This window comes from Lepus europaeus, chromosome 12, assembly GCF_033115175.1.
Source record: "Lepus europaeus isolate LE1 chromosome 12, mLepTim1.pri, whole genome shotgun sequence".
In the NCBI taxonomy this organism is placed as follows: Eukaryota; Metazoa; Chordata; class Mammalia; order Lagomorpha; family Leporidae; genus Lepus; species Lepus europaeus.
Genome location: NC_084838.1, coordinates 4,615,790 through 4,642,219, shown reverse-complemented (window position 1 = coordinate 4,642,219; position 26,430 = coordinate 4,615,790). Strand labels below are relative to the sequence as shown.

The 26,430-nt window shown below is 61.2% G+C and overlaps 1 protein-coding gene across 1 annotated transcript in view; it reads left to right on the top strand.

The window, feature by feature from the left end:
- ASS1 (argininosuccinate synthase 1) overlaps positions 1 to 18,320 on the top strand; it is a 40,008-nt gene extending 21,688 nt beyond the window's left edge. Inside the window, exons 10-16 of the mRNA XM_062207373.1 lie at positions 407 to 497; positions 2,722 to 2,806; positions 3,311 to 3,375; positions 9,727 to 9,858; positions 13,734 to 13,890; positions 17,016 to 17,081; positions 18,074 to 18,320. Of these exons, the coding sequence (XP_062063357.1) occupies positions 407 to 497; positions 2,722 to 2,806; positions 3,311 to 3,375; positions 9,727 to 9,858; positions 13,734 to 13,890; positions 17,016 to 17,081; positions 18,074 to 18,119 (642 nt within the window). The 3' untranslated portion in view covers positions 18,120 to 18,320. The remainder of the gene's footprint in view (positions 1 to 406; positions 498 to 2,721; positions 2,807 to 3,310; positions 3,376 to 9,726; positions 9,859 to 13,733; positions 13,891 to 17,015; positions 17,082 to 18,073) is intronic.
- Positions 18,321 to 26,430: the final 8,110 nt, after the last annotated feature.

The following is a 26,430-nucleotide window of genomic DNA, read 5'->3' as shown; positions in this document are numbered from 1 at the left end:
GACACCCGGGGGACGGCTCGGCTCGCCAGAGCACCTGCTGGGGTCACGCGCAGTCATTAGCTTTGCAGAATAAACCCCAGTTCCCGGCGCGGGCGAGAGCGAGCCGGCCTCCCTCGCCCCTCCGAAGTCCCACTTCCTCCTGCCTGACTTGTTCTTCTCCCGCTATTCTACCCCCAGCTGTGGGGGCGTCGAAGAGAAAGATGAGATCAAGTTGAGGGGAAAAATTGTCTGATTTCTCCAGCCCTTTGTTTCCCAGGACCCCGGCAAGCGGGGGCCGGCTCCGGGCTGGGGGCTGGTGGGGAGGCGCCCGCCGCTGCGGCTGGGTCCTGCGGGGGCAAGGGGTGCGGGGCGTCCTGGCCCGGCTCTGGACACCCCGCGCTGCAAACCTCCTGCCGTCTCTCCGCAGAACCAAGCACCTCCAGGGCTCTACACCAAGACCGAGGACCCGGCTAAAGCCCCCAACAGCCCCGATGTCCTTGAGATCGAGTTCAAGAAAGGTACGTGCCCGCCTCGCAGCACCCCGGTGTCCTGCCTGGGAGCCTCGGGCCTCTGGAGGCCAGACCCAGGCGGGGGCTGCACGGGCCCCCAGGAACCCGCTTGCCCGGAGCGCTCGGCGCCGAGCAAGGCGCACGCTCTCGGCTGCCCGATGTGCGGGCCCTGGGCACCAGGTCTGGACTGCGAGTGCTCCAGTCCCCTGAGCAGCCAGCAGGGAGTCATTCAACTTTCTCAGGCCTCCATCTCCTCCGCTGAATTGGGGGGAGAGTTGAGGACCTGCTGTCTTTCCGGTGCGCAGTGAGGTGTGCCTGGGAAGACCCAGCCCCAGTAAACCCCTCTGATCCACACCCGGACCTTAGCTGCCTCGCCACCCCCACCCTCCAGTCCAAAGCTGCCCCACTCTTCCTCTCCTTGGTGCTGGGGAGCATCCTGGTCTCCCCCCCATCCTCACTGCTCTCAACATGAAGTATTTGCGGGCCTGGCCCGGGTGCCCAGCTGTCTCATCCCAGGGGAAGGTGGGAAGGCGCATGCCTGGTTGGAGTTGAGGGCCCTGGGGACTCAGGGAGGCTACAGAGATCAGGGAGGCTTCCTGGAGGATGAGGTGTTGGTCAGGAGCTGGAGGAGCCGAGAAGGAGGCACAAGGGCATCGCAGGCCCGGGCATCCACAAGTTTCCTGCACGGTGTGCAGGGAGACAGCAGGAGGGCTCTGCAGTGTGGTCTTCCCAGGATGCCCAGGGTGAGAGCAGGTGTGGGACGCAGAGGCTCGAACTCCTCTCCCCCTGGCCGGGGCGACCTCAACAGCACCTTCACCCCTGGAGCTCCTACAACAGGTGCCAGCTCTCCGAGCTTCACCAACTCGCCTCTTCCAGGCCTTTCCAGGAGCCCGGCTGAGCCAGTGGGCATCCCCACCATGCCCCTTGATCGGCTACCCCTCTTGGATTTCCTGCCAGCCGGGGGCAGCTGGAGCCCCAAGCCCAGCTCATGCCCACTCTGCCCTGCGACAGGGACCAAGCGAGCAGCCCCTCCCTGCCTCCCGGGCAGGCAGAGCCAGGCGGGTAGGGGAGGGGGCCAGAGGCAGCGGAGGGTCCTACAGCAGCCTTCTCCGGGGACCCAGCAGAAGCGGCGTCCATTGTGATGATCCGGGGATTGTGTGGAAGGGAAAAGACGGGCGGCCCCTCCCCTGCCTAGCCCCCCATTCACTCTCTAGTTAATTTATTTGAAGTTTTAATCTAATTATTAACTATTTTAAAGGCTAAGAGGCTTTCTCCGGGCAGGCCCCGTCCGAGCCCATAATAGGGGCCGGGCAGGGAGAGAGAAAGGGAGCGGGCAGGGGCGGGGGGGTGGCGAGAGGGGCTTAAGGTTCATTATTGGGCAGACTTACATTTAATAGCAATTTACAACCAAGTTATAAAACCCCTGGAAATGGGGGTTAAGAATGGCGCGGCTGACAGCACCTTCAGCACAGCCCCTCGGAGCGGCGCCCGACTAATAAAGACTGGAAAGCTGCTATTGAAGCCTGATTGGCACCCGGTGGCTCCCTACATGGTAATGAGCCAGGCAGATGGGTGGGGATTAGTCTCCAACTTTGAACAGCTTCTCTTTGTCACTGTTACGGCTCTCTTGTTAGCCCCTAATACATTTATTGCTCATTTCACACCGCTCCCTATTCAAAGTCAGCCCCGAACCCACCCACCGCCCCCCCCCACCACGCTGCCACCCCCTCATCCCCCCCCCCAGCGCCTCCCCGGGCCCTGCTGCCACCCCAGACCCCGCTTCTCAGGATCCACGCCCGGCCCAGGGCTGCGTGTGGAGCCGGGGTTTGGGGTGCACCTGACAGACGTGGGGGGGCGGGGCTGAGTGTGCGCGCGCGCCCCGGCCAGGCGGCCCAGGCGACTGGTGGACAGAAGGTATTCCTGCCTAAGACAATGGTGGAGCGTGAAATTGAATTAGTTCAGGGCCTGGTTCCAATTTCACAGCCCCTAAATGCAAAAGGGGCCAGGAGAATGGGAGGGTGGGGGAGAGCGTTTTTATTGCATTTCCCCTTTCATTCTGTGGACTCTCTGGCCCCTTCCCTCCCCCCAGCAGGCCTCAACCTGCTCCGGGCTTTTGAAGGAGTCCCAGCAACTCTATATCTGTCACGTCCATTTAAGGCATTGCGGGCGGTGGGAGAGGGCGGGGCGGGGCGGGCGTCCGGCTGAGGCCCAGCGCCCTCCCCTCCTGCCCCAGGGGTCCCCGTGAAGGTGACCAACGTCAAGGACGGCACCACGCACCGGACCTCCCTGGAGCTCTTCACCTACTTGAACGAAGTCGCGTGAGTGCCCGCGGGACTGCTGGGCCTCCCGGGTGGGCGCTCCTGCACCCCTGCCGTCCAGGGTGCCCGCCCCCTAGACCCTGACCTCCTGGGCTGAGGCCTCAGCTCTGCAGGAGGGGCCCTGGGGTCCTTGTCAGCCTTGGAAGAGAATAACTCCAGGAGCTCGGCCGCCTCCCCGAGGAGAGCCAGGCTACGCAGAGAGAAGGGAGGAGGAACGTGGCTGGGGCCAGGCAAGGCCCCAGGACAGAGCTGACCGAAGGGAGCAAACCGGGAAATCCTTTCTCTAGCTGGGCCTCAGTGTCCCAACCTGTACAATGGGTATACACGGTGCAGGTGACCTGGCTTGGATGTCTTCTGAGACTTGGAGCCCGAGGTGGAACCCAGCACCCTGCTCTGTGGCTCTGGGAGGGCACAGCCTGCAGCCAGGAGCCCAGCTGGGTGGGTGGCGGCTGTGACCCCAAGCCTGGTGGCAACGCCTGAACCTCAGTGACCGTTTGTCCTCAGGGGCAAGCACGGCGTGGGCCGTATCGACATCGTGGAGAACCGCTTCATCGGGATGAAGTCCCGGGGTGAGTGGGCGCCCGGGACCCCCACCCGCTCACACACTGCGTGTTGTGTGCAGGGCCTCGGGCGAGGCCTCTTCCCCCACCAGACTGCTGTGTCCTCCCCGTGATGGGGGAGGCCACGTCCTCGCCACTGGCTTGTGAGGTTTCACAAGGGGAGCTGTCGCGGGGTCGGGGCTCTGAGAGGGACTCGGGAGCGGGGAGCCAGGGCCAGGCTGCAGGACGTCGGGTGGCTTCTGTCCGAGGTGGCTCTGCTGGGTTTGGAGGCAGAGCAGGGATCCGGTCGGGGGTGCGCCCTGTGTGCCGACGGGGCCTTGGGCACGAGGCCCTTTCTCCAGGGACAGCTGGGCCTTTCCTCTGAGGCTGTCCTGTAGGCCACCTGGCCCTGTACCCACCTCTGCTGGGCCTGGGGCAGGGAAACCGGAGCCGGGCCCCAGGCAGGTGCCTCCTGTCCCTCAGCCACACCGCCGCTCTGGGCCTCAGTTTCCCTGCCTGGCCTACAAGGGAACCTCAGGAGCCCAAGGGTCTGGCAGCGTGGGAAAAGCAAGGCCGGGTTCAGGGGAGGGGGGGGTCTCTGCAGGTGTTCCTATAGCCCTGCTTGGGGCCGATTTGGAGCGACAGCCAAATACAGCTTGGCCGACTGTAGCACAGCCCTTGGTCCTGGAGGAGAGTTTCGCTTTTAAGATTTGTGTATTTACGTGGCAGAGGGAAGGGACAGACATTTTTCTATCTGCTGGTTCAGTCCCCAGGTGGCTGTAACGGGAGCTCCATCCCCGTCTCCCACAGGGCACTGGGGCCGCCTTCTGCTGCCTCCCGGGCGCGTTAGCAGGGAGCTGGACTGGAAGTGGAGCAGCCGGGACTAGAACGGGTGCTCCGATCTGGGAGTGTGGGCATCTGCTTCATCCTCTGTCCCCCAACCCCGGCCCCTTCCCCGTGTTTTTATGAAGATTCTGAAATCCAAGGTCACCAGATGTCACCTGTTGGTCTGGGAGGTCTGCCCTGCTGGGCCTCGCGACCTTGGACTTGTCACCTGTGTCCCCAGGTGTGATGTGATGCGGCCTCTTTGGAATTATCTGGATGGGGGGGGGGGGGGCTGCAGCCACTCTGCCTCCTTCCTGGGGCTCTTTCCTCCTCCGCTATTGTCCTGACAAACAACAGGACTGAAAGCCCGGGAAGGCCTCTCCGAGAACAATAATGCTAATTACCTTCCCTTTATCCCGGTCTACCTCTGTCTCTTACCTAACCAAGGTCTGACTCAATGCGCCTTTGTCCCCTGCCCTTGGGAGTCAGCACAAAGAGTCCTCCCAGACTGGGAGGCAGGGCCCGGACTGAGGGCCTGGAGAGGGGGCCAAGAGCGGGGCCTCCGGAGAGGGCTGACCCCAGGTGCGCCCCCCTCCCAGGAGGCAGCCTGCTGGTCCAGCGCTTGTCCAGCCTTCTCCCGGTCCAGGCAGACAGTGCTAGGTGATTACGGCCAGCTGCTGGCAGGCATTCCCAGTCGATCAGGGCGGCAGGTGTGGTGAATGTCAAGTGCTCTCCTCTATGCAAAGAGCAGGGTCAGCCTGGGAAAGAGCACCCCGCTGCGCGGGGAGGTAGTGATGGAGGCCTGGCCTGCGCTGTCTGGGTGGACATCCTGGAAGAGGTGGCAGCCTCACATGGAACAGAGAGGGTAGGGTGAGATCATTCTGTGGGGCGGGGCAGAACGGCAGGGGGCACCCCAGGCGGCCTACTGGGTCTGGAGGAGGCTGGCCCTGGGGGCACTGGGGAGGAGCTGGTGTCAGGGTCCAGGCTTTGCCTGCCCTGAGCCTCAACAGCCCCACCTGTGAAATGGGTGGTTGTGTGGATCGAATGCTGAGTCTGCCTGGTGGACTTGCTGCCTGTGTCAGACCCGAGCTGCCCTCCCCAGAGAAAGGCAGAGCCGTGACAGCCCTACCTGCTCCTATCCCGTGGCCTCCCCGCCCCCGCAGGATGAGGTTGCTGGAGCCCCATCTTCTCTGTGCCCAGTGCTGTGTGTGCCTCCAGGGTGCTGTCCCGAAAGACCTGGAGTTTAGTCGGAGTTCCGCAGTCTTTGGGAAAGGACTTGCTGTGTGTCATCAGGTGGGCTCTTTTCCCTCTCTGGGGCGCCAGCTGTTCCAACTGCTCCTTCTGCCGCCTGGGCTGGGCGGTAAGGGGAGAAGGTAGCCCGGTGAATTGCCCGACTCCAAACATCTGGCTGTGAGAGGGAGGGCGGAGGTGGGGGTGCTCTGGTCCCCTCCGTCACTTACACTGACTTTACAGAGCTCGGAATTGGAAGGCGAGGAGGGCTTGTTGCTGTCTGGGGAGGGGGGGAGGGGACAGGGCGCTGGGCAGCATCAGGCAGGGCCCTGGGTCCAGAGTGACCTGGTCAGGGGCGCCGGGGGCCGTGGGGTCAGGGTCCGGGGCTGGAGAAGCTGCAGATGGAGTGGCTTTTGTGGTATTGTGGCTGTTTCCACATTGTCATTATCACGTTATCTTTTTAACGCTGGAGGGGGGCTAATTAAGTGGAGTAAATGAACTCAGTGGGAGGAGAAGGGGGGCTGCTCTGCTCCGGCGCGCGCGTGCCCTTGTCCTTCCACTCACCTTCCCTGTCGGCCCCACACTGGCCAGCTCTCCTCCCTCCCCACCGGCCTCACCTCTGCCTCCTCTGGCTTTGTTCCCTATTCCCCTCTGTTTCTCCGCCCCCCTCCCCATCTCTCCCTTCCTCCTCCACTTTCTTAGGAGGAAGGAACCAGGGCTGCCCGTCCCCACCTGTCCTGCCTGCCCACACACCTGGCCAATCCTCCCAGACCTCTGTTCAGATGGAACCTTCCAGATGGAGACCCATGTAGCGGAGGGGCCCTCAGGCCCGCGGGCCTGGGGTGGCAGCTCCGGGGTCCTCTCTGACTTCCCCGGACAGGGCCTGCTGGGCTGAGCATGGCAAGAGGCCGGCCCTGACTCGCCTCCCCATCACCATGGCAACTGCCTCCAGCCTTGGCCCTGGTACCTAAGACGGGAGCCTTTGGGCTCCGGCCAACCTCCTCCTGCAGGTTCTTTCTCTGGATTCTGCCTTCCTGGAGGCCCAGAGCCACTGGTCCAGGCGGCCCCCCGGCCGAGTTGGCGGATCCCACCCGGTTCCCACTTGGTTCAGATCGCTGGGGGACAGATGAGAAGAATTTAAGCCATCACAGCTGTGGGGCCCCACCCCTTCCTCCGCGGTCCTCACCCCCGCTCCCGCGGTAATTGCGGTGTGATTGAAGTGGCTCGTGGAGCCCTGGCTGACACTCTGTCTTTTTCCTGTAAACACGAGGAGATGAAAATAGACACTTGGAGCTGCTGTGCGTGTCACTCGGAGATGTCTGTTGTCTCCTCCACAGCGGCACGGAGACGCAGCTGTCACCTCCTCCTTCTCTTGGCTCAGTGGTTTGTATGCCGACTGTCAGGAGCCCGAATCCAGTCTTTTAGCATCAGGTTTCTGTCATCAGCTTCTTTTAAGTCCTCTACTCAAGAGGAGATACACAGAAACCATCTCTACCCCTACCCCGTGGAGAGAGGGAGGACCCCTCAAACACATGCGTGCGTACACGCACACACACGGACACATGTGTGGGCACGCACCTGCCTGCCTGTGTGCACCATGCCCATGCACAATACGCGTGCGTGTATTCCTGCACGTGTGTGAACACACATGCACTGCACACGGTGCAAAAACACAAGCACGTTTGCACGCTGTTTGCAGCAGCGACGTGAACACAGCTTTTTGTTCCAACACAGCCTCAACTCTTGTGAGAACAGGAGCAGGGGCCGTAGATGTGGCTGCGTTTCGTGGCTTTTCTTCTTACTCGGGAACCTTCTGCAGTGCCCAGGGGGTGGACAACCACGAGGCGGTTCCCTGCCCCGGAACTGAGGCCTCGGCCTTGTTTGTGCATGAACCTGGAGGCAGTGGGGGGACATTCACGTCCCTCTTCTAGTTGGTGGGGTGACCTGGGGCAAGTCAATCCCTTCCACAGGCCTCAGTCTTGCCGTCTGTAAGATCGGCGTGTTGGTATTGAAGGACTACTCAGCAGAGCCCTGGGTTTGCCTCGGCTCTCTCCTCGGTGCAGGGCTCCCGTCCGTGTCTGAGGGTCAGGCTTGCAGATAAAAGGGCAGAGCACTGTGTGCAGGGCGTTTCCCATGGGCTAATGTGGCTGCGTCCCAGACTTGCAGATCCAAGCCTGGAGGGGTTCCCAGAGGAGGAGGCCCCTGGTGAATGACAGACTTCACCTACCCCGGGTCTCGGCGGGGCTGCAGGGCCAAAAGCAACCTCCATTCTGGTTTGGGTTTTTAGAGCATTTTTTTAAATTGTGGTCAAAGATGTTGTGATGTACACATCGTCACCGTGGCTAAGTGTGCCATTCCGTGGCACTCAAAAGATGGTCATTGCAGGGAGGCCGTTGCCACCACCCGGCCACAAAGCATTTTCATTTTGCAAAACTGAAACTCCGCCCCCTCGGAGTATTCGCCCTGCCCCAGCCCCAGCACCCTCTCCTCTTTCTTCTGTCTCTGAATCTAACTACTCAAGGGACCTACAGAAGTCCCTTTAAAAAAATTTTTTTTAACTTATTTGAGAGGCAGAGTTACCAAGAGAGAGATCTTCCAGCCGCTGGTTCACTCCCCCAAATGGCTGCAAATGGCCAGAGCGGGGCCAGGCTGAAGCCAGGAGCCTGGAGCTTCTTCCAGGTCTCCCATGTGGGTTCAGGGGCCCAAGCACTTGGGCCATCTCCCACTGCTTTCCCAAGCCATAGCAGAGAGCTGGATCGGAAGTGAGGCAGCCAGGAATCGACTGGTGCCCATGTGGGATGCTGGTGTTGCAGGCGGTGGCTTAACCCACTTCGCCACAGCGCTGGCCCCACCCAATCCCTTTTGTGACCAGCTTCCCCCACACGGCAAGTCCTCAAGGTCCACCACATTGTGATGTCTATCATGTAACTTTGTGGGTTTTTAAAATTATTTTTATTTTGTTCATTTGAGAGGCAGAGACAGAGCCTGTATCCACTGAGTCACTCCCCAGACGCCCACAGCGGCCACGGCTAGGTCAGGGCCAGGGCCAGGAGCAGAATCGAGGTCTCCCCCATGAGTGGCAGGAACCCAATTGCTTGAGCCATCCTGCTGCCTCCCAGGGCCCGGGTCAGCAGGGAGCTGCAATCGGGAGCAGAGACGGAAGATGAATCCAGGCTCTCTGGTGTGGGTCTTAAGCGCCCGTGGCTCCACCCACCTCAAGGCCATGTCACCGTCCACTATGGGCGGGTTCCCACGTCCTGCACCCACGCCCCGCTGGATGGACACTTGGGTCGCTTCCGCCTTTTAGCTCTCTCGGCTGGTGCTCTGTAGACAGAGGTGTGCTTTCTGATCTGTTTGGTTTCTTAGCAGCCAGCGTGGAAAGACAGTTCTGGGCTGTTTTCAGGATCACAGGAAAAGAACTAAAAACCTGCCCGGTGGCACTCAGCGTTCCCTGGTTCCAGCTGCAGGCTGGGGCAGCAGGTGTCCGGGCTGCTGGGGCACGCGGGGGCCGGGCCCGGGTGGGCGTGGGCACCCCTACCTCCTGGCTCCTCAGCACCCTCGCCTGTTGGTCCTCTGAGAGGGACCAGGCTTGGCCCAGGGCCAGCATCTGTCCGACACCAGCCGGTCTGAGCAGATCGTTTGCGGTTGAGGGGGAGAGCAAGAGCCTCTCCTTGACCTTCTGGATTTGGGCCTCCGTGGGCTGCAGACAGCACTGGTCAGCGACTCGAGGGGCCTAGGGCAGTTCCCAGCATCCTCTGGGACACATCCCCATCTTCTGCGTCAGCCCAGGTGATGACCCAACCCCAGCCCCACCTTGCGCGGTCTCTGCAGAGACACGGCTGGGGGGGGGGGGAGGAGACCACCGCCAAAGGCAGCACGCGTGCACACACGTGTACACCCATGTGCATGTGTGTGCACAGCCGCCCCCTCCCCCGGCTCCCCGGCGGGAGGGAGGAAGGGATATTTGGGGCCTGGGATCCACCGAAGTCGGTTTAATTACAGGTTTTCAGCCGCGGGCCGGTGGGCATGCACCGGGGAGGGGCGGGCCGCTCAGAAACCCTGTCATTTTCCGGCGTTGGAGGGCCTCTTCAAAGGGGGCATCTAGACATTTTCCCCGCAAGCCGCAGAGTGGACTGTCGTGGCCCCAGCGTGAACATAATGACAGATGCATTTTGTAGCAAGCTGGGAGTGAATGGGTCCGACCGGCTTGTCTCCTGTCAGAAGAGTCATTATTATTTTTTTTTTTTTTTGTCATTTGCTGACAGTTTGGGTCTCATGCGTTTCTCTCTTTTTTCTCCCTTTCCCCCTGCCTGGAAAAATGGCTAGGTATCTACGAGACCCCAGCAGGGACCATCCTGTACCACGCTCATTTAGACATCGAGGCCTTCACCATGGACCGCGAAGTGCGCAGAATCAAACAGGGCCTGGGCCTGAAATTCGCCGAGCTGGTGTACACCGGTGCGTGAGACCCTCCGCCCCCCCCCCGCATTCCATCCATGGCCGGCCTCTGTGAGGTCCCCTCCCACCCCCGCTGAGATGCAGGCTGAAGGTGTCGTCCCACCGCAGCCCACTCCAGCCCCACACCTGCCAGGGCTGGCTGCTTGGTGGTGCTGTGCGCCGTCCCTCGGGGTCCCCCCACAACCTCCCAGGGGCCCCGCAGCTCATTTCACAGATGAGAAGACTGAGGCTCAGGGGAGAAGGGCCCGGCAGGGTCTGACGCGGACTGGGCTGTTGCCGGCAGAGGCTCCCCGTGCATGGTGCATGAACCCAGCCCCGCCCCTGAGCCTGGCATGAGCCAGACGTTGGCCGTGAGACCACCAGGCGAGCACAGGGCCTGAGTCCAGCCGCGTGCCCAGTGCACCACGAGCAGCGGTTGGCAGGTGGCGTGAGGACCCTGGTGGGCGGCTGCTCATCTTCCAGGCGTGGAGACCGAGTCTGCGTGCCACCACGTGTTGTCACAGAGGTGGCATCCAGACTTTCTGACCACATGCAGCTGTCACTTGTGGGAGCCCACACGACAGGCCCCGAGCCCGGTCCAGCCTCTCGCCTCTTTGCCTTCAGCTTGCCGTGAGCTAAGAATCACTCTTAGACTTTTAAAAGGATTGCAGAAGGGGAAAAAAAAAAAAAAACATTTTGCAACATGCGAAAATTATAGGAAATGTCAGACGGCCCCTCTGACTGGGGGGGAGGGGCAGGCAGCTGCCCAAGGACGCCCCGACACCTCTGGGGGGCTGGAGGCGGGGGTGACCTGGGAGGGAGCTCTTTCCTCCCGTCAATCCCCCTCCCCTCTAGCTCCTCTGAGGGCTTCCAGAGGCTGGGTGGTTCCTCGCTGCTGCCCTTGTTGCTGGCAGTTTTGGAGAGCCCAGCCCCCTTCCCAGGTACAGACAGGTGTTTAAATGCCATTGTCCCCTGCCGGCCCTGGAGCGCGGTGGGATCTCGCGCTGAAAGGTGCATTTGGGTTACAGAGTGGAAGCATCATTAAGGCAGAGCAGGCTGCCGCGCAGAGGGAGCACCTGGCCGGCGGCTCGGCGCCAGGCATCGGGGGTAGAGGCTGCCGCCTCCCCTGCTCTCTCGCTGCCAGGCCCAGAGCCGGCACCTGGCCCGCACCCTCCACCTCAGCTGCCCATGCAGGTGGAGATGCTCCTCCAGGGTTTGTGGCTGGTGAGAGGCAGCTTCGAGCCCAGGACAGGGGTGCCCTGGGGGCGCCGGGTGTCCCGACTCTGGTGCTGAGTCCTCCAGTCCCAAGTGAGAAACGTGGCTTGGGCGACCTCAGAGGAATTCAAACCTCAGGGAGAAGGAGGCAGTGAGGCGCGATGGGCAGAGCTGTGGCTCCGTTAACCTTGGCCAGGCCCCCGGACAGCAGCTGCCTGTCCCTGACAGATGCGACTTGTCACACAAGAGAGACCTGACCGTGCCCTCAGCACATTACTTAGCCCCCTGTGCCTCAGTTTTCTCATCTGAAGAGTGGGGACAGCAACAACCTGCCCCGCGGTGGGGACTGAGTGAGCGGATGCTGGCAGAGCTCCTGGGAGGGGTCTTGGCGCAGAGAGCCGTCTCCCAGCGAAGGCTACCCACCTGCAAGGGCCTGCAGGGTCCCCAGGGTGGAGCAGGAGCGGGGGTCTTGCCTCGGGCTGAGCCTCAGTATCCCCCTCCTGTCAGTGGCAGGGCCCAGGCTCGGGTCCACCCAGTGCCGTGTGGCTCTCCACTAGGCTGCAGTGCCTGGGGGCCCCAGGCACAGCTGGGGAGACTGAGGCATGAGGAAGCCCCCCCCCACCTGCACCCTGCTGCCCTGGCTTCCCCCTCTCCCCTTCCTGCATGCCCACATGTCCGGGTCTGGCTGAGTGGGGGTCAGACACACCCCCTCCTCCAGGAGCAGCCTGGTGGGACCCTGGTTTCAGGAGCCTGTAGGGGCTCCGTGGAGCGGCTCCCATGGGGCCGCAGTTCTGCTTGGCCCCCTCCCCCCGTCCAGTTTGTCCAGCAGTAATGCAAGCCTGGAGCACAGATCCCAAGGAGATTGAAAGGATGGGTGCGGAGTGCCCGGCCAGCCTTGCAGCATGGGTGGGGGTCGCGGCGTCCCTCCAGCTCCGCCCTGGGCCCCGCCCACTGCACCTCCGCAGCAGCCTGGGGACTTGCGGGGGCCTACCCCCCACAGTCAGGTGGGCTTCCTGTCCCCTGGCCAGGCTGGGTCCACTGGGAAAAGAAACCTGAGCACAAGACCCCAGAGAGGGGCAGCAGATCCGGAGATAAAGCCCAGGTCCCGGCATCCCTATCCTTATCGCTGCCTCCATCTCCCAGTCTGGGAACTTAATGGGCTCATTATCCCAACTTCCGAAGATGGCCAAGCCCAGGATGCTGGGGGCTGGGGGTCGAAGAGGGACATCAGTGTCCCCTCCCGGGGTGGGGGTGGGGTCCGCTGTGTGCCGGGAGAAGCCCTGGGCTGAGTTAGGAGCACTCCACCCTGGGCTCTTCCGTGACCCCGCTGTGTGACTTCGGATAGGCTCTTTCCCTCTCTGACAGTGAGGCTGGCATCCAAGCTACAAGTGCAAGGCCCGCCGCACGGCCGGCCTGGAAAGCTGCCGGTGCCGTGCGCTCCTCGGGCAAATGGAGGGGCTGGGGTGGCAACTCACGTGGTGGGACGCTGAAGAGGGAGGATCCAACCTCTCCTCTCCCTGCCCGGCCCTCCCCGCCCCTGCAAGCCCAGGACCCCGGCCGTCTCCTTTCCCACGGGCAGCCTTAGCAGGTGTCCCCGGAGGCCTGGGCCGCCAACAATAGCCGCGACCCTGCCCTTTATCAGGGCAAGGGATCGTGCACCATCTGGCCCTGCAGCTGCCCAGGTGGGCTCACCTTCCCGGCTCCGTTTCACAGAAACCCTATGCCGGGCGCTGCCCCTCCCCCGGCCCTGGCTGTGGCCTCCTTCAGCAGAGGCTACAGAGGAAGGCGCCAGCTGTCCCTTGTCTCCAAGGCCCTGAGCAGCCTGGGGACTGCGCACCTGCCCCCTCCTGGCCTTCAGGGCTCTGGGGGACAAGGGTGAGGGGAGAAGGGACGAACACGTTTCCCAGGCTCTTCCAGCCGCCCACCTGCAGTGTCCCAGCCCCACTGAGGGTAAAGCACCAAGGTTGCCGTGGGAAGCTGAGCTGCTACAACCCGGACCAAGTGAGGTCCAGGGCAGGCCCCCTGTGTCCAGCCTGGGGGGACTTAGAGGAGCTTCCCAGCCCCCCGAGCCTCGGAGCTCTCCTGCGGGCTGTCCTTGGGCTGTCAGAGACACAGAGCCTGCTCCAGGGAGAGGACTTGGAAGATGTGTCAACGGCACCGGAGAATGTTCACGGTGTGCAGGCGCAGCACCATCCCCAGAGTCGGGCCTTTCCAGGGTCCTCCCTGGGTCCAGGACTGGGTGGGGAGGCTCCTGTGTCGTCCCCACCTTACAGATGGGGAAACAGGCACACAGAGGTGAACAGCAGGCACAGCGAGGCCTCTCTGACCCCAGACTTCTCCCACGGCCCATCCTGGGCACCCACACTGCTCAGCCCCGGGCACTTTGCATTTCAGTCTTTCCTGCCTCCCCCATCAGATCAGTGTCCAACCCCGTGGGCCAGGGAGGGGCCCCTTCATTGCTGTGTCCTCTGGCCTGTGGCACCCCCTCCTCCCGGCACGCAGGCCCCCTGCAAGGCTGCAGGACGGATCGTTTGCGAGTGCGTGTGTGCGGGAGCTCACGCGGGAACAGGAGCCCTTCCAGAGGCCCCGGGCTCGGGGGAGGCAGGACGCTCCACTGTAACCCGGGTGCTGGGGGTGGGGTTGGGGAAGCCTTCCCACACCCTCACCTTTCCTCCCCACAGGCTTCTGGCACAGCCCCGAGTGTGAGTTCGTCCGCTACTGCATCGCCAAGTCCCAGGAGCGGGTGGAAGGGAAGGTGCAGGTGTCTGTCTTCAAGGGCCAGGTGTACATCCTCGGCCGTGAGTCCCCCCTGTCTCTCTACAACGAGGAGCTGGTGAGGTAGGTGCCCCTGCCCCTCGTCCTGTCCCCCAGCTCGGCCCCGGGCCTCACAGCCAGTCTTCTGACTGAGCACCTGTCGGGCCATCGTGGGGAGACAGTCATGGAGAGTTTGGCTATCCGGCCGGCCGGGGAGAAAGATACACCTCCAGTGCCCCTGGGATGTGGGTTAGGAAAAGTGGTGACAGTACGTGGGGGAGGGCGGAGGGCGGACACTCCAGCTGGGTATAACAATCAGGGGATGGGGGAGGCACTGCTTTGCCGTTTGGACCTTGGCAGGAGGCACGGGAGAGGCTGGCATACCCCAGGCACTGCAGAGGGTGGGGGTGGGGAGGAGGGCCCAGTCTTAAAGGAAAGGACAAGACCCCGTGTGCGTTTTCAGTCCTGAGGTCTGGCTGGGGCAGGGTGGGAGCCAGCAGGGGCGGACGCAGGGTGCCCAGTGGGAGCAGGCTGCAGGTTCTGGGACTCAAGCAGGCAGATTTACAAACAGGAGGACTTAGGAGGGCTCAGGTGTGGGAGGGGGAGACAGGCCCTGAATCACTCTGGGCTTGGAGGCGTGGGCACGGCCGCTGTGTTCGGGAGCATCCTCTGGGTTTTCCCAGGAGAACTGTCCGATCGGCCATTGAGCTCATGAGTGGAGGAGCGCCCGGGGTTGAAGGCGCTAGAGAGGCACAGGTGGGGACAGCCCCGGGCGGGTGGTGGGGGGTGGAAGCAGAGGGCGCGTGTGCGTGAGGGGCGGTATGAGTGCCCGGTGAGCACAGAGGGCCCCGCCCCCGTGGGTGGGGTCGCGGGAGCGGTTGGGTATCAGCCTCACCCGGGTCTACATGGAGACCGTGCAGTGGGGTGTCTCCTGGGGAGGTTACCTGGCCCCACGAGAGGTGGGGGCAGGGGGTCCCGGGCCCGGCCTCGCTCAGGTCAGACCAGCTGGGAATCAAGTACGAGTTTTGTTTGGCAGTCAATATTTTTTTTTTCCTTTGCCTTCTCTCGGCGCTTCCATCTTCCCAAGCACTTTCTAAGCCATAAATATCACCGAATCAGTTTAGATCAGTCGGGGTAAATGTCAAATTATCTTCTCTCTTTCTCCCTCTGGCTCTCCCTGCCCTCCCCCTCCAAATCAACAGCCTCTAATAATCCGTCCAACCCTTCATTAGGCCTCGCAGTCTCACTCGGGGAGATTAAATGAATAAAGTAAAAAGGGAACGGGGGGAAAAGGAGAGAAAAGCGGGAGCATTTATTCTCACTGCGTCTCCGACCATTTCCTTTCTTTCTGATTTCTACATCGCTGACTTGAAAGCCCTTGAGTGGCAGCGTCACAGGGACCAGCAAGGAAACCTCTCGAGGTGGCAGGACTGGAAATGCCGTGGCACAGTAGGTAGAAAGTAACGTAATTATAGAGCAGGTCAGAGCCACTCGAATGAGCAAAAATAAAAGCACAGAGTTCTCTACAGACCGTCAGGGGAGGTAAAAAAAAAAATCATTGTGAGCTCCGTGCCCACCTTCCCCCCACCCCAGAGCGGACTTTTAAAACCACCTTTTCCGCTTTCTGAGAAGCCCCTGGCGCCGCTCGCCGGCCTCCGGGCGCTCGTCTGTGCCTTGGCTGGCGTCGGCAGGCGCTGCTGGGGCAGCTGCGAGGGCCGACCTGGAGGACAGCCCGGGGAGCCGGCTCTGACGGTGACACCCGGGATGGGGGAGGGGGGGCGCCGCACCTGCCTTCTCCCTGGGCCAGGACGGGGCCCTTGCATGGCGGGGGGTGAGGCTGGGTTCCAAAGCCTGTTTGTGTGGGGGTCATGTTAAGCCTTGTGTCCTCCCAACTCTGCCGCCCCACAGCAAGTTCTGGTAAAGGGGTCCGAGGCCCAGCCTTCCCTAAGCGCCTGCTCTACCTGGAGGAAGTCGCTGGCGCTCGGAGCCCTGGGGGGGAGGAGCAGCAAGGCTGGGGGTGGCTGCACGCTGAGCATTCCCTTTGCCAGCTTCAAGGCCAGATGAAGGTCAGGGCCAGGCCGTGGGGGCGGGGGCAAGACCCCATTATTCTTGTAAGAAGTCCGGAGTCTGTGAAAGCGCAGGCAGAGGCCAGCCTCAGGGCCAGGGAAAGCAGCAGCCCCGCCCTGCCCCATCTCACCTCTCTGGGGAGGGCTCCTGGGGGACAGGCCACCTCTTTGTCATGGAGAACCTCGAGACTGCTTTGTCCCCAGGCTGCACGCAGACAAGGGGCTGATTGAGAGCAGGATGTGGTGAGGGACCCCTCCTCACACTCAGAGGCCCAGAGCGAGGGCACCTGCAGCCACGGGCCCTGGGTGCTGGCACCAGCAGCAGCAGCAAAGCCGGTGGGCAGTGGCCTGCTTGTCCGGTCTTGTCCCTGCTCCCCTCTGCACCTGCCAGGGCCTGGGCGGCAGGTAGCAGGCGCTTGGTACATGCCAGAATAAACGGTGAATGGATGATGCGGGTGGAGCCAATGATGACCTCAGAGCCATGGTCCCCAGAGGTCAGACGGATGCCCTGGGCATGCCCACTCACCCCCTAGCTCTGCAATGGGGAAGGCCGAGCTCAGACCCAAGGCTTGAGGGATTGCAGGGGTGGGGCAGCTCAGTGGGAAGACCCCAGCAGGCGAAGGCTGCAGTGCCTGGAAAGTAGGAGTGATTGTCCTGCTGGGGGCAGCAGCAGCTGCCCCGGGGACGGCTCCTGGTGACCCTGTGGGGCACTCGTACGTTGAGAGCTGGGGCTGTTGCACAGGTGGACAGCGCCATCTGGCCACTGCAACCCACGCCCCCGGTGCCTCTCGACCCTCCAGGCCAGGGCACTCAGAAGGGCTTGTCCTGGACCCTCCTCTCTGAGCCCACCACAGGCCCGAGGGCAGAACTGGTCCGGGTGGCACGTTCCGGCTTGTGGGAGGGGTTCTCGAGGCTTGTGCCAGCTGAGCCAGGGCCAACCTGGGCACCAACTGCAGATTGCTGGGGACTCCCGTGGGGCTGTCCCTGTCCAGTGCTCCTGAGCTGGACAGAAATGCAAGGCCAAAGTGCGGGCAGGGCTTGGTGGCGCCCCATGTGGGGCTGCAGGGGATGGCCTGGGTGGCTTCGAGGGCGCTGTCCCCAGCCTCGGGGCTCCTTCCCACGCCTGCCTGTCTCTCCTCACAGCATGAACGTGCAGGGAGATTATGAGCCCATCGATGCCACCGGCTTCATCAACATCAACTCACTCAGGTGAGAAGCCCGGGGCCCCTGGGGTGGCGCACAGGCTCTGATGCCACCTGGACCTCTGCCACCACCCTGCCCTCGCTGAACCGTGTGCCTGTCCCTCTGCCCGCCCCGCCCCCCGCCCCTGCTGTGTACCCTCAGCAGCACCACAGAGGGTCCTGAGCATTTGGGCCCACGTCCCCAGGGCTGACCCTCACTCACCTCCGTGCCCTCCAGCTCTAGGGGCTCCGGGCAGGTGTCTGGGTCACGTCCCACGTGGCCCCGGGGGTGGCTCACGCTGTCTGTCCGCTCTCAGTCCTGGGGTCAAGTCCTACTTCTGACGACCCCTCCCAGGCTCCCAGAGTAGCCCTGCACCTGCTCACAGGAGCAGTAAAGGCTTCATGGGAGCCTGTCCGGGCTCCTGCCCGCGGCCTGGGCTAGGGTGGTCATTCGTTAGCAGCGACCGCCAGAACCAGGCCCAGAGTGGTTAAGTGACTTGCCCAGGGCCACACAGCTGGGAAGTGGTGGAGCTGAGTCAGAGCCTCTCCTTCCCGCTCTGGGGTCTTCATCCGCAGGCCCCCTCTCTTGGGCTGTGCAAGAAGAAGCAAGCCTGTTTCCTTGTCCTTGGCACAGATCCATCCCTTTCTCCCTGAGCCGGTCTCCATCCCTGGAGCCACCTCGGACCCCAGCCCGACTGCCTGCCCCCCCCCCCCCCCGGCCCCCTGTTTGTGTTTTACGACTCTCTAAACCCTTTTAAATGGCCCAGGACACATTGGGTTTCATAATGGTTTCTCCATTGGTCCCATTGCCAGTTAAATGCTTTGTGTGCAACAATGGCAAACAATGCCCCCCCCCCAGGGTAAATTAATTACATTATCCCGATTGGAGGGCGGGAGGGGGCCCCCGGCAGACATCTCCCCAGCAGCTGCCCCGCCAGCGGGGCCGCCTGAATTAATTGAACTGAGTGCATGTTGTTATTGTTCATTTACATTTTTCTTTGTTTTGAATCTGGCTCACAGACTGAAGGAGTATCACCGTCTTCAGAGCAAGGTCACCACCAAATGAGGGGCTGACAATGCGGGGCCAGGGCCTCCGCCGCGCCGCCGCACCCATTGTCCCGCTCGCGGCGACGGTGACGCGCTCTCCCCCGGCAGCGTAGTGGGGCTGCCTGGCTCCGCCTTTGTTCCTTGGTCCCCTGTAGGCTGCGAAAGTGGTCATGGGGGGCTGCTGCCGCGGGAAGCCATAAAATGACAATTAAGAAAAAGACACATTAGTCTTTTGTTTCTTTATTCCCCTGAGGGGTGTGTGCACGCGCACGTGTGTGTATGTGTGTACATGCATGTGCGTGTGTGCACGTGTGTATGTATATAGTGTATGCATGCATGTGTTGTGCATGTGTGAGTGCATGCGTGTGCATGAACACGTGTGTATGTGTGAACACATGTGTGTGTGCGCACATGTGTATCGCCTGGGGGTGTCAATCATGCTTTCCCTAGCCTGATCCTTGTGTTTTCTGATTTCAGGCTTGCCAAAGACCCCATTGGCCAGAGAACCTAGGAACTGACCCCTCTCCCCTCCGTCCCAACCTAGCCATCTAGAGGTGCCCCTGGGGGCCCTGGCTCAGCAGCCTGGGGTTTTGTCACCTGCTGTGTGTCCCCATGGCCTGCGCCAGGGAACCAGAGAGAGTTTAGGTGGTAAGCTGGGAGAATGTTCACCCCGCAGACCTGTCTCTGGGAACCACCTTAACCAAGGCCCTGCCAGAAACAGACCCCAGCTTGACCAACCTCCTACGTTGGGTGTGTGTGTGTCACCATTGTGAAAGTACAGGCTTGTTCTTTCAAAGATTTGTTTATGTGTTTATTTGAAAGTCAGAGTTACACAGAGGAGAGGCAGAGAGAGAGAGAGAGGTCTTCCATTTGCTGGTTCACTCCCCAGTTGGCCGCAACAGATGTGCCAATCCGAAGCCAGGAGCCAGGAGCTTCTTCCAGGTCTCCCACGCAGGTGCAGGGGCCCAAGGACTTGGGCCATCCTCCACTGCTTTCCCATGCCACAGCAGAGAGCTGGATCAGAAGAGGAGCAGCTGGGACTTGAACGAGCACCCATATGGGATGCCGGCACTGCAGGTGGTGGCTTTATCCGCTACGCCACAGCGCCGGCCCCGCTGAATACCATTTTTGAAAGATTAAAAACAGGAATGTGGGGTGCGTGTCACGCTGCGTGGGCCAGGTCATTGCTGGGTCTGCCCTTCATGCTCCTCCAGTCCCGGCACCTCCACTTCCGATCCAGCTCCCTGCTGAAGCGCCTGGGAGGCAGTGGATGATGGCCCAAGTGCTTGAACCCACATGGGAGCCCTTCAACTAGATGAAAATCACTAAATAAATGTCTTTTTAAAGAATGTGTTTTATACATACATATGTGTGTGTGTGTGTCCATATATTTCGTTTTTGGCATTCTACATTCCACTGCACAAATGAAAGTTTCTATCTTTATCATTTTCCTTTTATGCAAGAACTTTTTTATTTACTTATTTTTTTGACAGGCAGAGTTAGACAGTGAGAGAGAGAGACAGAGAGAAAGGTCTTCCTTTTCCGTTGGTTCACCCCCAAAATGGCCGCCACGGCTGGTGCGCTGCGCCAATCCAAAGCCGGGAGCCAGGTGCTTTCTCCTGGTCTCCCATGCAGGTGCAGGGCCCAAGCACTTGGGCCATCCTTCACTGCCTTCCCGGGCCACAGCAGAGAGCTGGCCTGGAAGAGGAGCAATCAGGACAGAATCCGGCGCCCCAACCGGGACTAGAACCCGGGGTGCTGGCGCCACAGGCGGAGGATTAGCCAAGTGAGCCGTGGCACCAGCCTATGGAAGAACTTTTCAAAATACTATATACTGGTGGCATAGCTATATATACTATATATAGCTATATATACACTATATGTAGCTACGCCCCCAGACACCCACGTCCCATATCAGAGGGCCTGGGAGCAAGTCCGCCCTCTGCTCCCGATCCAGCCCCCCGCTGATGTACCTGGGAGGCAGCAGATGATGGCCCAAGTGCCTGGAGACCGGGCTGGAGTTCCTGGCCCAGCTCCAAGTATTGAGGCATTTGGAGAGTGGACCAGATGGGTGGCTCTCATCACTCTGCCTCTTAAGTAACCAATCAGATTCATGATCCATTCCTGGGGGCGGGGGGGGTGTAGGTTTGTGACTAAGGGTCGAAGTTCATTTTTTAGACTGATGTTTAGTTGTTCCAGCACATTCGTTGAAAAATCTGTCTCTTCCCACGGACTCCCGGAAGCATTTGCATACAGGACCGACTTCTCGTCTGAGAATGGGCTGTTTTGGACTGTGTTCCCCTTCATTGCTCTTCTTGCCTGTCGTACCCCCAGAACACACCGTGCCGTGACCCCCGCAGCCCTTGGTAGCCGTGAAGTGGCAGGCGAGCCCAGCCTCGCTCTCCTCCAGAGCTGCCGTGGTTATCCGGGCGCTGAGCCTCCCCACGTAAGCGTCAAGAACGTCGTCGGTCTCTGCCCAGAGCCTGCCCGGGCTCTTTGCTGGGACTGCATCCAAGCGACAGATCGGTTTGAGAACTGTCGTCTCGCAATTCGGGAACACAGCACAGCTCACCAGTGGTTTAGGTTTCATTTGATTTCCCTTTAAAATGCGCTATAGGATCAGGCGCTGGGGCGCAGCGGGTTAATGCTTTGCACCAGCATCCCATATGGGCGCCGGTTCGAGACTCGGCTGCTCCACTTCCAATCCAGCTCTCTGCTGTGGCCTGGGAAAGCAGTGGAGGATGGGCCAAGTGCTTGAGCCCATGCACCCATGTGGGAGACCTGGAAGAAGCTCCTGGCTCCTGGCTTCGGATCAGTGCAGCCTGGGCCTGGTATTTTCATGGTGAAAATCTCTTACATAAATTAAAAAAGCTCCTGGCTCCTGGCTTCGGATTGGTGCAGCTCCGGCTGTTGTGGCCACCTGGAGAGTGAACCAGCGGATGGAAGACCCTCTCTCTCTCTCTCTCTCTCTCTCTCTCTCTCTCTCTCTCTCTCTCTTTCTCTCTCTCTCATTTGAGAGACAGGGAGACAAAGAAAGAGACAGAGAGCTGTCATCCACTGGTTTACTCCCCAGACGGCCGCAGCGGCCAGGGCTGGACCAGGACAAAGCCATAATCCAGGACCCCGTCCAGGCCTGTGGTGTGGGTGGCAGGCGCTGCATCACGGCCGCACCTAGGGTCTGCCTTGGCAGGAAGCTGGAGCCGGCAGCCATGCCCAGGCGCTCTGGCACCGAGACCAACATTTTAACCTCCAGGCCAACGCCCGCCCGGGCCTCCCTCGCGCCCGCCGACCCAGCCGTCAGGTGCACCCGCTCCGGGCATCGTCTTCTCCCGACTACTCTGTTCGTGGTTTGTGGAGTTGGGACTGTGGGTTTTTATTGGATTTGGAACATTTTCTGGCAGAATGGTCTCCGACTCCCCTCCCCGTTGCTGGTACCTGAATTCCACCGTGCCACAGGCCCCTTGCACTGTCCTGGGAGTCAGAGGCTCGGTCCTTCCTCCTTCCTCCTCCTCTCTCATGTGGTCTGTTCTGTCTGAGCTGTATTTCCTTAAAAAGATTTATTCACTTTATTTGAAAATCAGAGTTACAGAGAGAGAGAAATCTTCCATCTGCTGGTTCACTCCCCAACTGGCCACAATGGCCAGAGCTGGGCCAGGCTGAAGCCAGGAGCCAGGAGCTCTGTCTGGGTCTCCCTGGATTGGAAGTGGAGCAGTGGGACTTAAACTGGCACCCACAAGGGATGCCGGAGCTGCAGGTGGTGGCTTAGCCCACTGTGCCACAGCGCCAGCCCTCGGCCTTCTCTTGGGAGGAAGTTCAGTCACTTGGATATTAGTTCGGTCTTTCTGAGATTTTTTTTTTAAGATTTATTTATTTATTTGAGAGGCAGAGTTACAGAGAGAGAGAGAGAGAGAGAGAGAGAGAGAGAGAGAGAGAGAAAGAGAGATCTTTTATCTGCTGGTTCACTCCCCAAATGGCCACAATGGCTGGAGCTGTGCTGATCCGAAGCCAGGAGCTTCCTCTGGGTCTCCCACGCAAGTGCAGGGGCCCAAGCACCTGGGCCATCTTCCACTGCTTTCCCAGGCTCATTAGCAGGGAACTGGATCGGAAGTGGAGCAGCCAGGACACGAACAGGTGCCCCTATGGGCACCACAGGCAGAGGCTTAGCCCAGTACGCCACAGTGCTGGCCCCTTGAGATCCATTTTTAACTCCTTAGGGGCAGTGCCGTCTTTGTTCTAGATGGACTGTCACTCCGCGTCTCGGCGGTGATCAGCTGGGCGTTATCTCGATGCTGGCTGTGCTAAGCGAGGTCTCCTCTCTCTGGGTGGTGAACACGTAGATGGTCCCCAGCCTTGCAGGGGCTCCCAGGCATTTCCTGTCCTTGAGATGCGTCCGTGTTGGCCCCCAGGACATCCTCTCTGTGCAGGACCAGATCGCCCCCAGAGCCTCAGCCGGACGCTTACGAAGATGCTCATGTCACATCACAGCAGTGGTTCAAGTCCCGGCTGCTTCACTTCCCATCTAGCTCTCTGGGAAAGCAGGAGAAGATGGCCCAAGTGCTTGGGCCCCTGTGCCACGTGGGAGACCCAGATGGAGCTCCTGGCTCCTGGCTTCAGCCTGGCCCAGCCCAGCTGTTGCGGCCATCTGGGGAGTGAACCAGTGGATGGAAGACCTCTCTCTCTCTCTCTCTCTCTCTCTCTCTCTCTGTCTCTCTGTGTGCCTCTCTCCCTCTCTGTCACTCTGCTTTTCAAATAAACAAATAAATCTTTTAAAAAAAAAAAAAAAGATGGCCGGAATTCTTTCTCCAGTTCCAGCTGCCTTGGCCTCCCCTGGCCCCATCTCTGTCTCCTTTGCTCAGCGGGGCCCCGGGCACTGCTTCGCCCAGGGATGAGGGGGTTGGGCGAGTTGGGGGTGGGGGAGCGAGGCTGCCCAGGGTGGGGCTTGCCATGTCCGAGCGCTGCTCCCAGGCATCCGCTGTCGCCTGTGTTTTGTGCAGTCTCCTGTTGCTTACAGCAGGCGCATAATTCTGGAGCAGAGGTATACGTTGTCCAGTACAGCCGCACTGTAATCCAAATGGCCCGGCGTGTCTCACTCGTGTCACAGAGCATCTCACCCTTGCTGAAGCAACACCCCCCACCCCCACCCCTGGCTCCTGCTCCCTCAGTGAGGGCTCCAAAGCCCCTGGGACAGCCGGCACCACCCGGCCCCCGTACAGGGCCAACCCGACGGACTCAAGAGAAAGAATGAAGTTTGGCTCCAGTGCACGGCGTTTGGGGGCTGTAACGGGTAATTAACACACTTACCGTGGCCTGACCCCTGCCGCCTTCCTGCATGCCTGCCTTCCCATTCCCTGTCCAGTCCACTGTCTTCTGTGCAGCCGGGCTGGGGACGCCTCCTCCAAACGGCCACAGGCTCGCCCACTGCAGCCCAAGCTGGCACTTGCGATGCTCTCGGCCCGCCTCTCTCTCCGGCGTAACCCAGCACCCTGGCATCCCGAGGTGCACGTCCTGTCCGTGGCTAGTCATCTTCTATTGCCTGCTGGGGATTGTGGGTCCCCCTCCCCCTAGAGGGCGCCCTGCGGGAGGAGGGGCTGTGTCTGTCTTGCTCACAGCCGTGTGCCCGGCCCGTCACAGGTGCTCCGTCCGTATTTGCAGAATGGGTAACTAGCCATCCGGTCTTTGTTAGTTCAGGGACACCTACTCCCCTCCCACCACAGGCTTGTCCTTGCCCGGGAGCCCCTGGAGGGACCTCTAAGGACTTCAGAGCCGCTCCAGGCCAGTCCTCCTGCCACAGCCCAGGACCTGCCTTCACTCGATCCTCGCCCCTCCTGCCACTCCGCCTAAGCCCTGCCCCACCATGGACACCGCCTGCTCCGGCTCTGACCCCAGCCCCAGAGGAGTGGGGGGTGGGGAGAACGGCCACCTCCAGGGTCTGCAGCGCGGTCGCTGGGACGATGAGATGTCAGAGCTCAGCTCTTCCCGTCCCTGGACACACAGTGTGGCCGCAGGTCCTCCGCCAGCCCTGCTGCCCCCGGGACCACCCGGCCTCCCAGCTTTCAACCCCACTGCAGGGCTCAGCTCCTCAGTGGGGACTCTGCCTTCTCTCAGGGTCGCTCCCACCCTCGGGATAACCCAGACCCCCCACCCACAGGCTAAGATTGATTTATTTCAAAGGGAGAGAGACAGAGGTCTTCCGTCCGCTGGGTCACTCCCCAAATGGCCACGACAGCTGGGGCTAGATCAGGCTGAAGCCAGGAGCCAGGAGCTTCTCCCGGGTCTCCCACGTGGGTGCAGGGGCCTGAGCACTTGGGCCATCCTCCGCTGCTTTTCCCAGGCCATGACCAGGGAGCTGGACTGGAAGAGGAGCAGCCAGGACCCAAATGGGCACTCAGATGTGGGATGCTGGTGTCGCCCGTGATGGCTAACACTCCTGGGAAAGCCGCGGAAGATGGCCCAGGTGCTTGGACCCCTGCACCCACAGGGAGAAGAAGTAGGAGGGAATTGGTCCCATCAAGGAGGAGGCCCCGAAAGGCCCGGCTCCCAGCGCCTGCCCGGGCCCCTCCTGGGGAGCAGGGAGTTGGCGAGGGACTGGGCAGCACCAGGCTGCCTGCGCTCACGGTGCAACCATGCACGGGGCCTCGTGAAAAGGCCCGTCCTAGGCCTGAGCTGACCGGTGGGTCGTGCCACTTGGCTGTGCCCCCTTCCTGCCTCGTTGTCCCTGCCTGGGCTCCCTGGACCCTGTCCCCAGAGTACTGTCCATGCCAGGTTCTGTCTCAGGGTCAGCTTTGGGGGGGGGGGACAAATTAAAACCAATGCTTGCCAAGCAGTAAAAATGCCGGGCCCCAGGCTGTCGGGGTGGGGGAGGAAGCTGGGAGCTCCTGGCCCCACAGCAGGGCAGCAACACCTTAACGGGGGCTCCCAGGTGCTGGGGGCTGTCCCTGGGCCCCTCCCCCCTTCCCTCCTCCTCCCTCCTCCTTCCTCTCCCCTTCCCCCTCTTCCCTCCAGATACACCTCTGCCTCCTGGCGGGTGGTACACTCTGTTCCGTGTTGGGGACACAGCTGGGAACCGCTGGGTCAGCTTCCTGCCTCCTAGAGCTGATGTTTCAGTGGGGCGGGGCCGGGAGGGGAGCCGCAGGAGCACCTGTGCTGCAGCCAGAAAGACCCAGGAGTGCCTTGTGTGAGCTGCCAGGACAGACAGCTCATGCAAAGGTCCTGGGGCAGAAGTGCCAGGGCCTCCCTGAGCGGCCAGCACAAGCTTGGTGTGTCCAAAGCGGGGGCACAGGTCAGCTTGGCCAGGTTTGGGACTGCATTCAGTGAACTACAGGTGGGGTGCAAGAGATAAACATAAGATCTGGTTTGTGTTTTTGAAAAGACCCCTGTGTGCCAAGGGTGTCAGGGACAAGAGAGGAGATGGGGAGACAGCTGGGGGGCCATGGTGGCCTGGCCCTGGGGGGTGGTGCTGGGTCGTGTCTGGGGCAGGTGAGGGAACCAAGACATCTGGGCGGCTATTGGACTGAACTGGGGCCAGTGACAGACACAGAACTGGGCGATGCGCAGGACGAGGCTTGAGCTCTGGGGCGAGGGGCTGGGGGAGGGGCAGAGAAGCTGTTCCCCGGGACACCAGGGCCGGCTCCGGCTGGGACTATGCCTGCATCTCCCGGCTCAGGCCTCTGTGCATTCTCCCCGGTGGTCCCACGGGAGCCGTGGCGAGCGCCCCAGTACCCTCCCGCCGGCGCTGGAAGCAGTGGGAAGTCCAGACTCCTCTGGGGTGGGGTGCTGACCCCTGAAGCCACAACCATGGCAGGGGCCCGGCCTCAGCCACGCCCCCGGGGAGACTCATTCGCCACGGAGTTTACCTTTGCTGGTTAATATCCTTTATCCCATTGGCAACAGCTCTGACTAATTACGCACTAATCATTGTCATTAGGAGGAAGTTTATTTCCGTGAACATGAGACAACATTCGCGGCAGTTAGGCACCCGTGGGTGTCGCGGGATGCGGGGCGTGGTGGTGGGTACGGCTTCTCACTGCCATCACGGGCTGCTGCTCTGGGAGGGGAGGGGTCAGATGGAAATACGCGGGGGGGAATGAGAGCATTCAGTCGCCAACTGTTAGGACGAGAGGGGCCGGGCTGACCCCCAGAGTGCTGAGGTCTGGTGGGACAGCATCAGGGGCCACCCTTGCTGGAGCCTGAGCCCCTTCTCCCACCAAGAACACAGCAGGGGCAGAGGCGCCCCCCACCCAGCCAGGAAGGAAGCCAGGGCAGAAGGAGCTCGGGACCTGTGTGTGGGACGTGGGCTCCCATCTCAGTCCGCTTTGCCTTGCTGAGGCTGG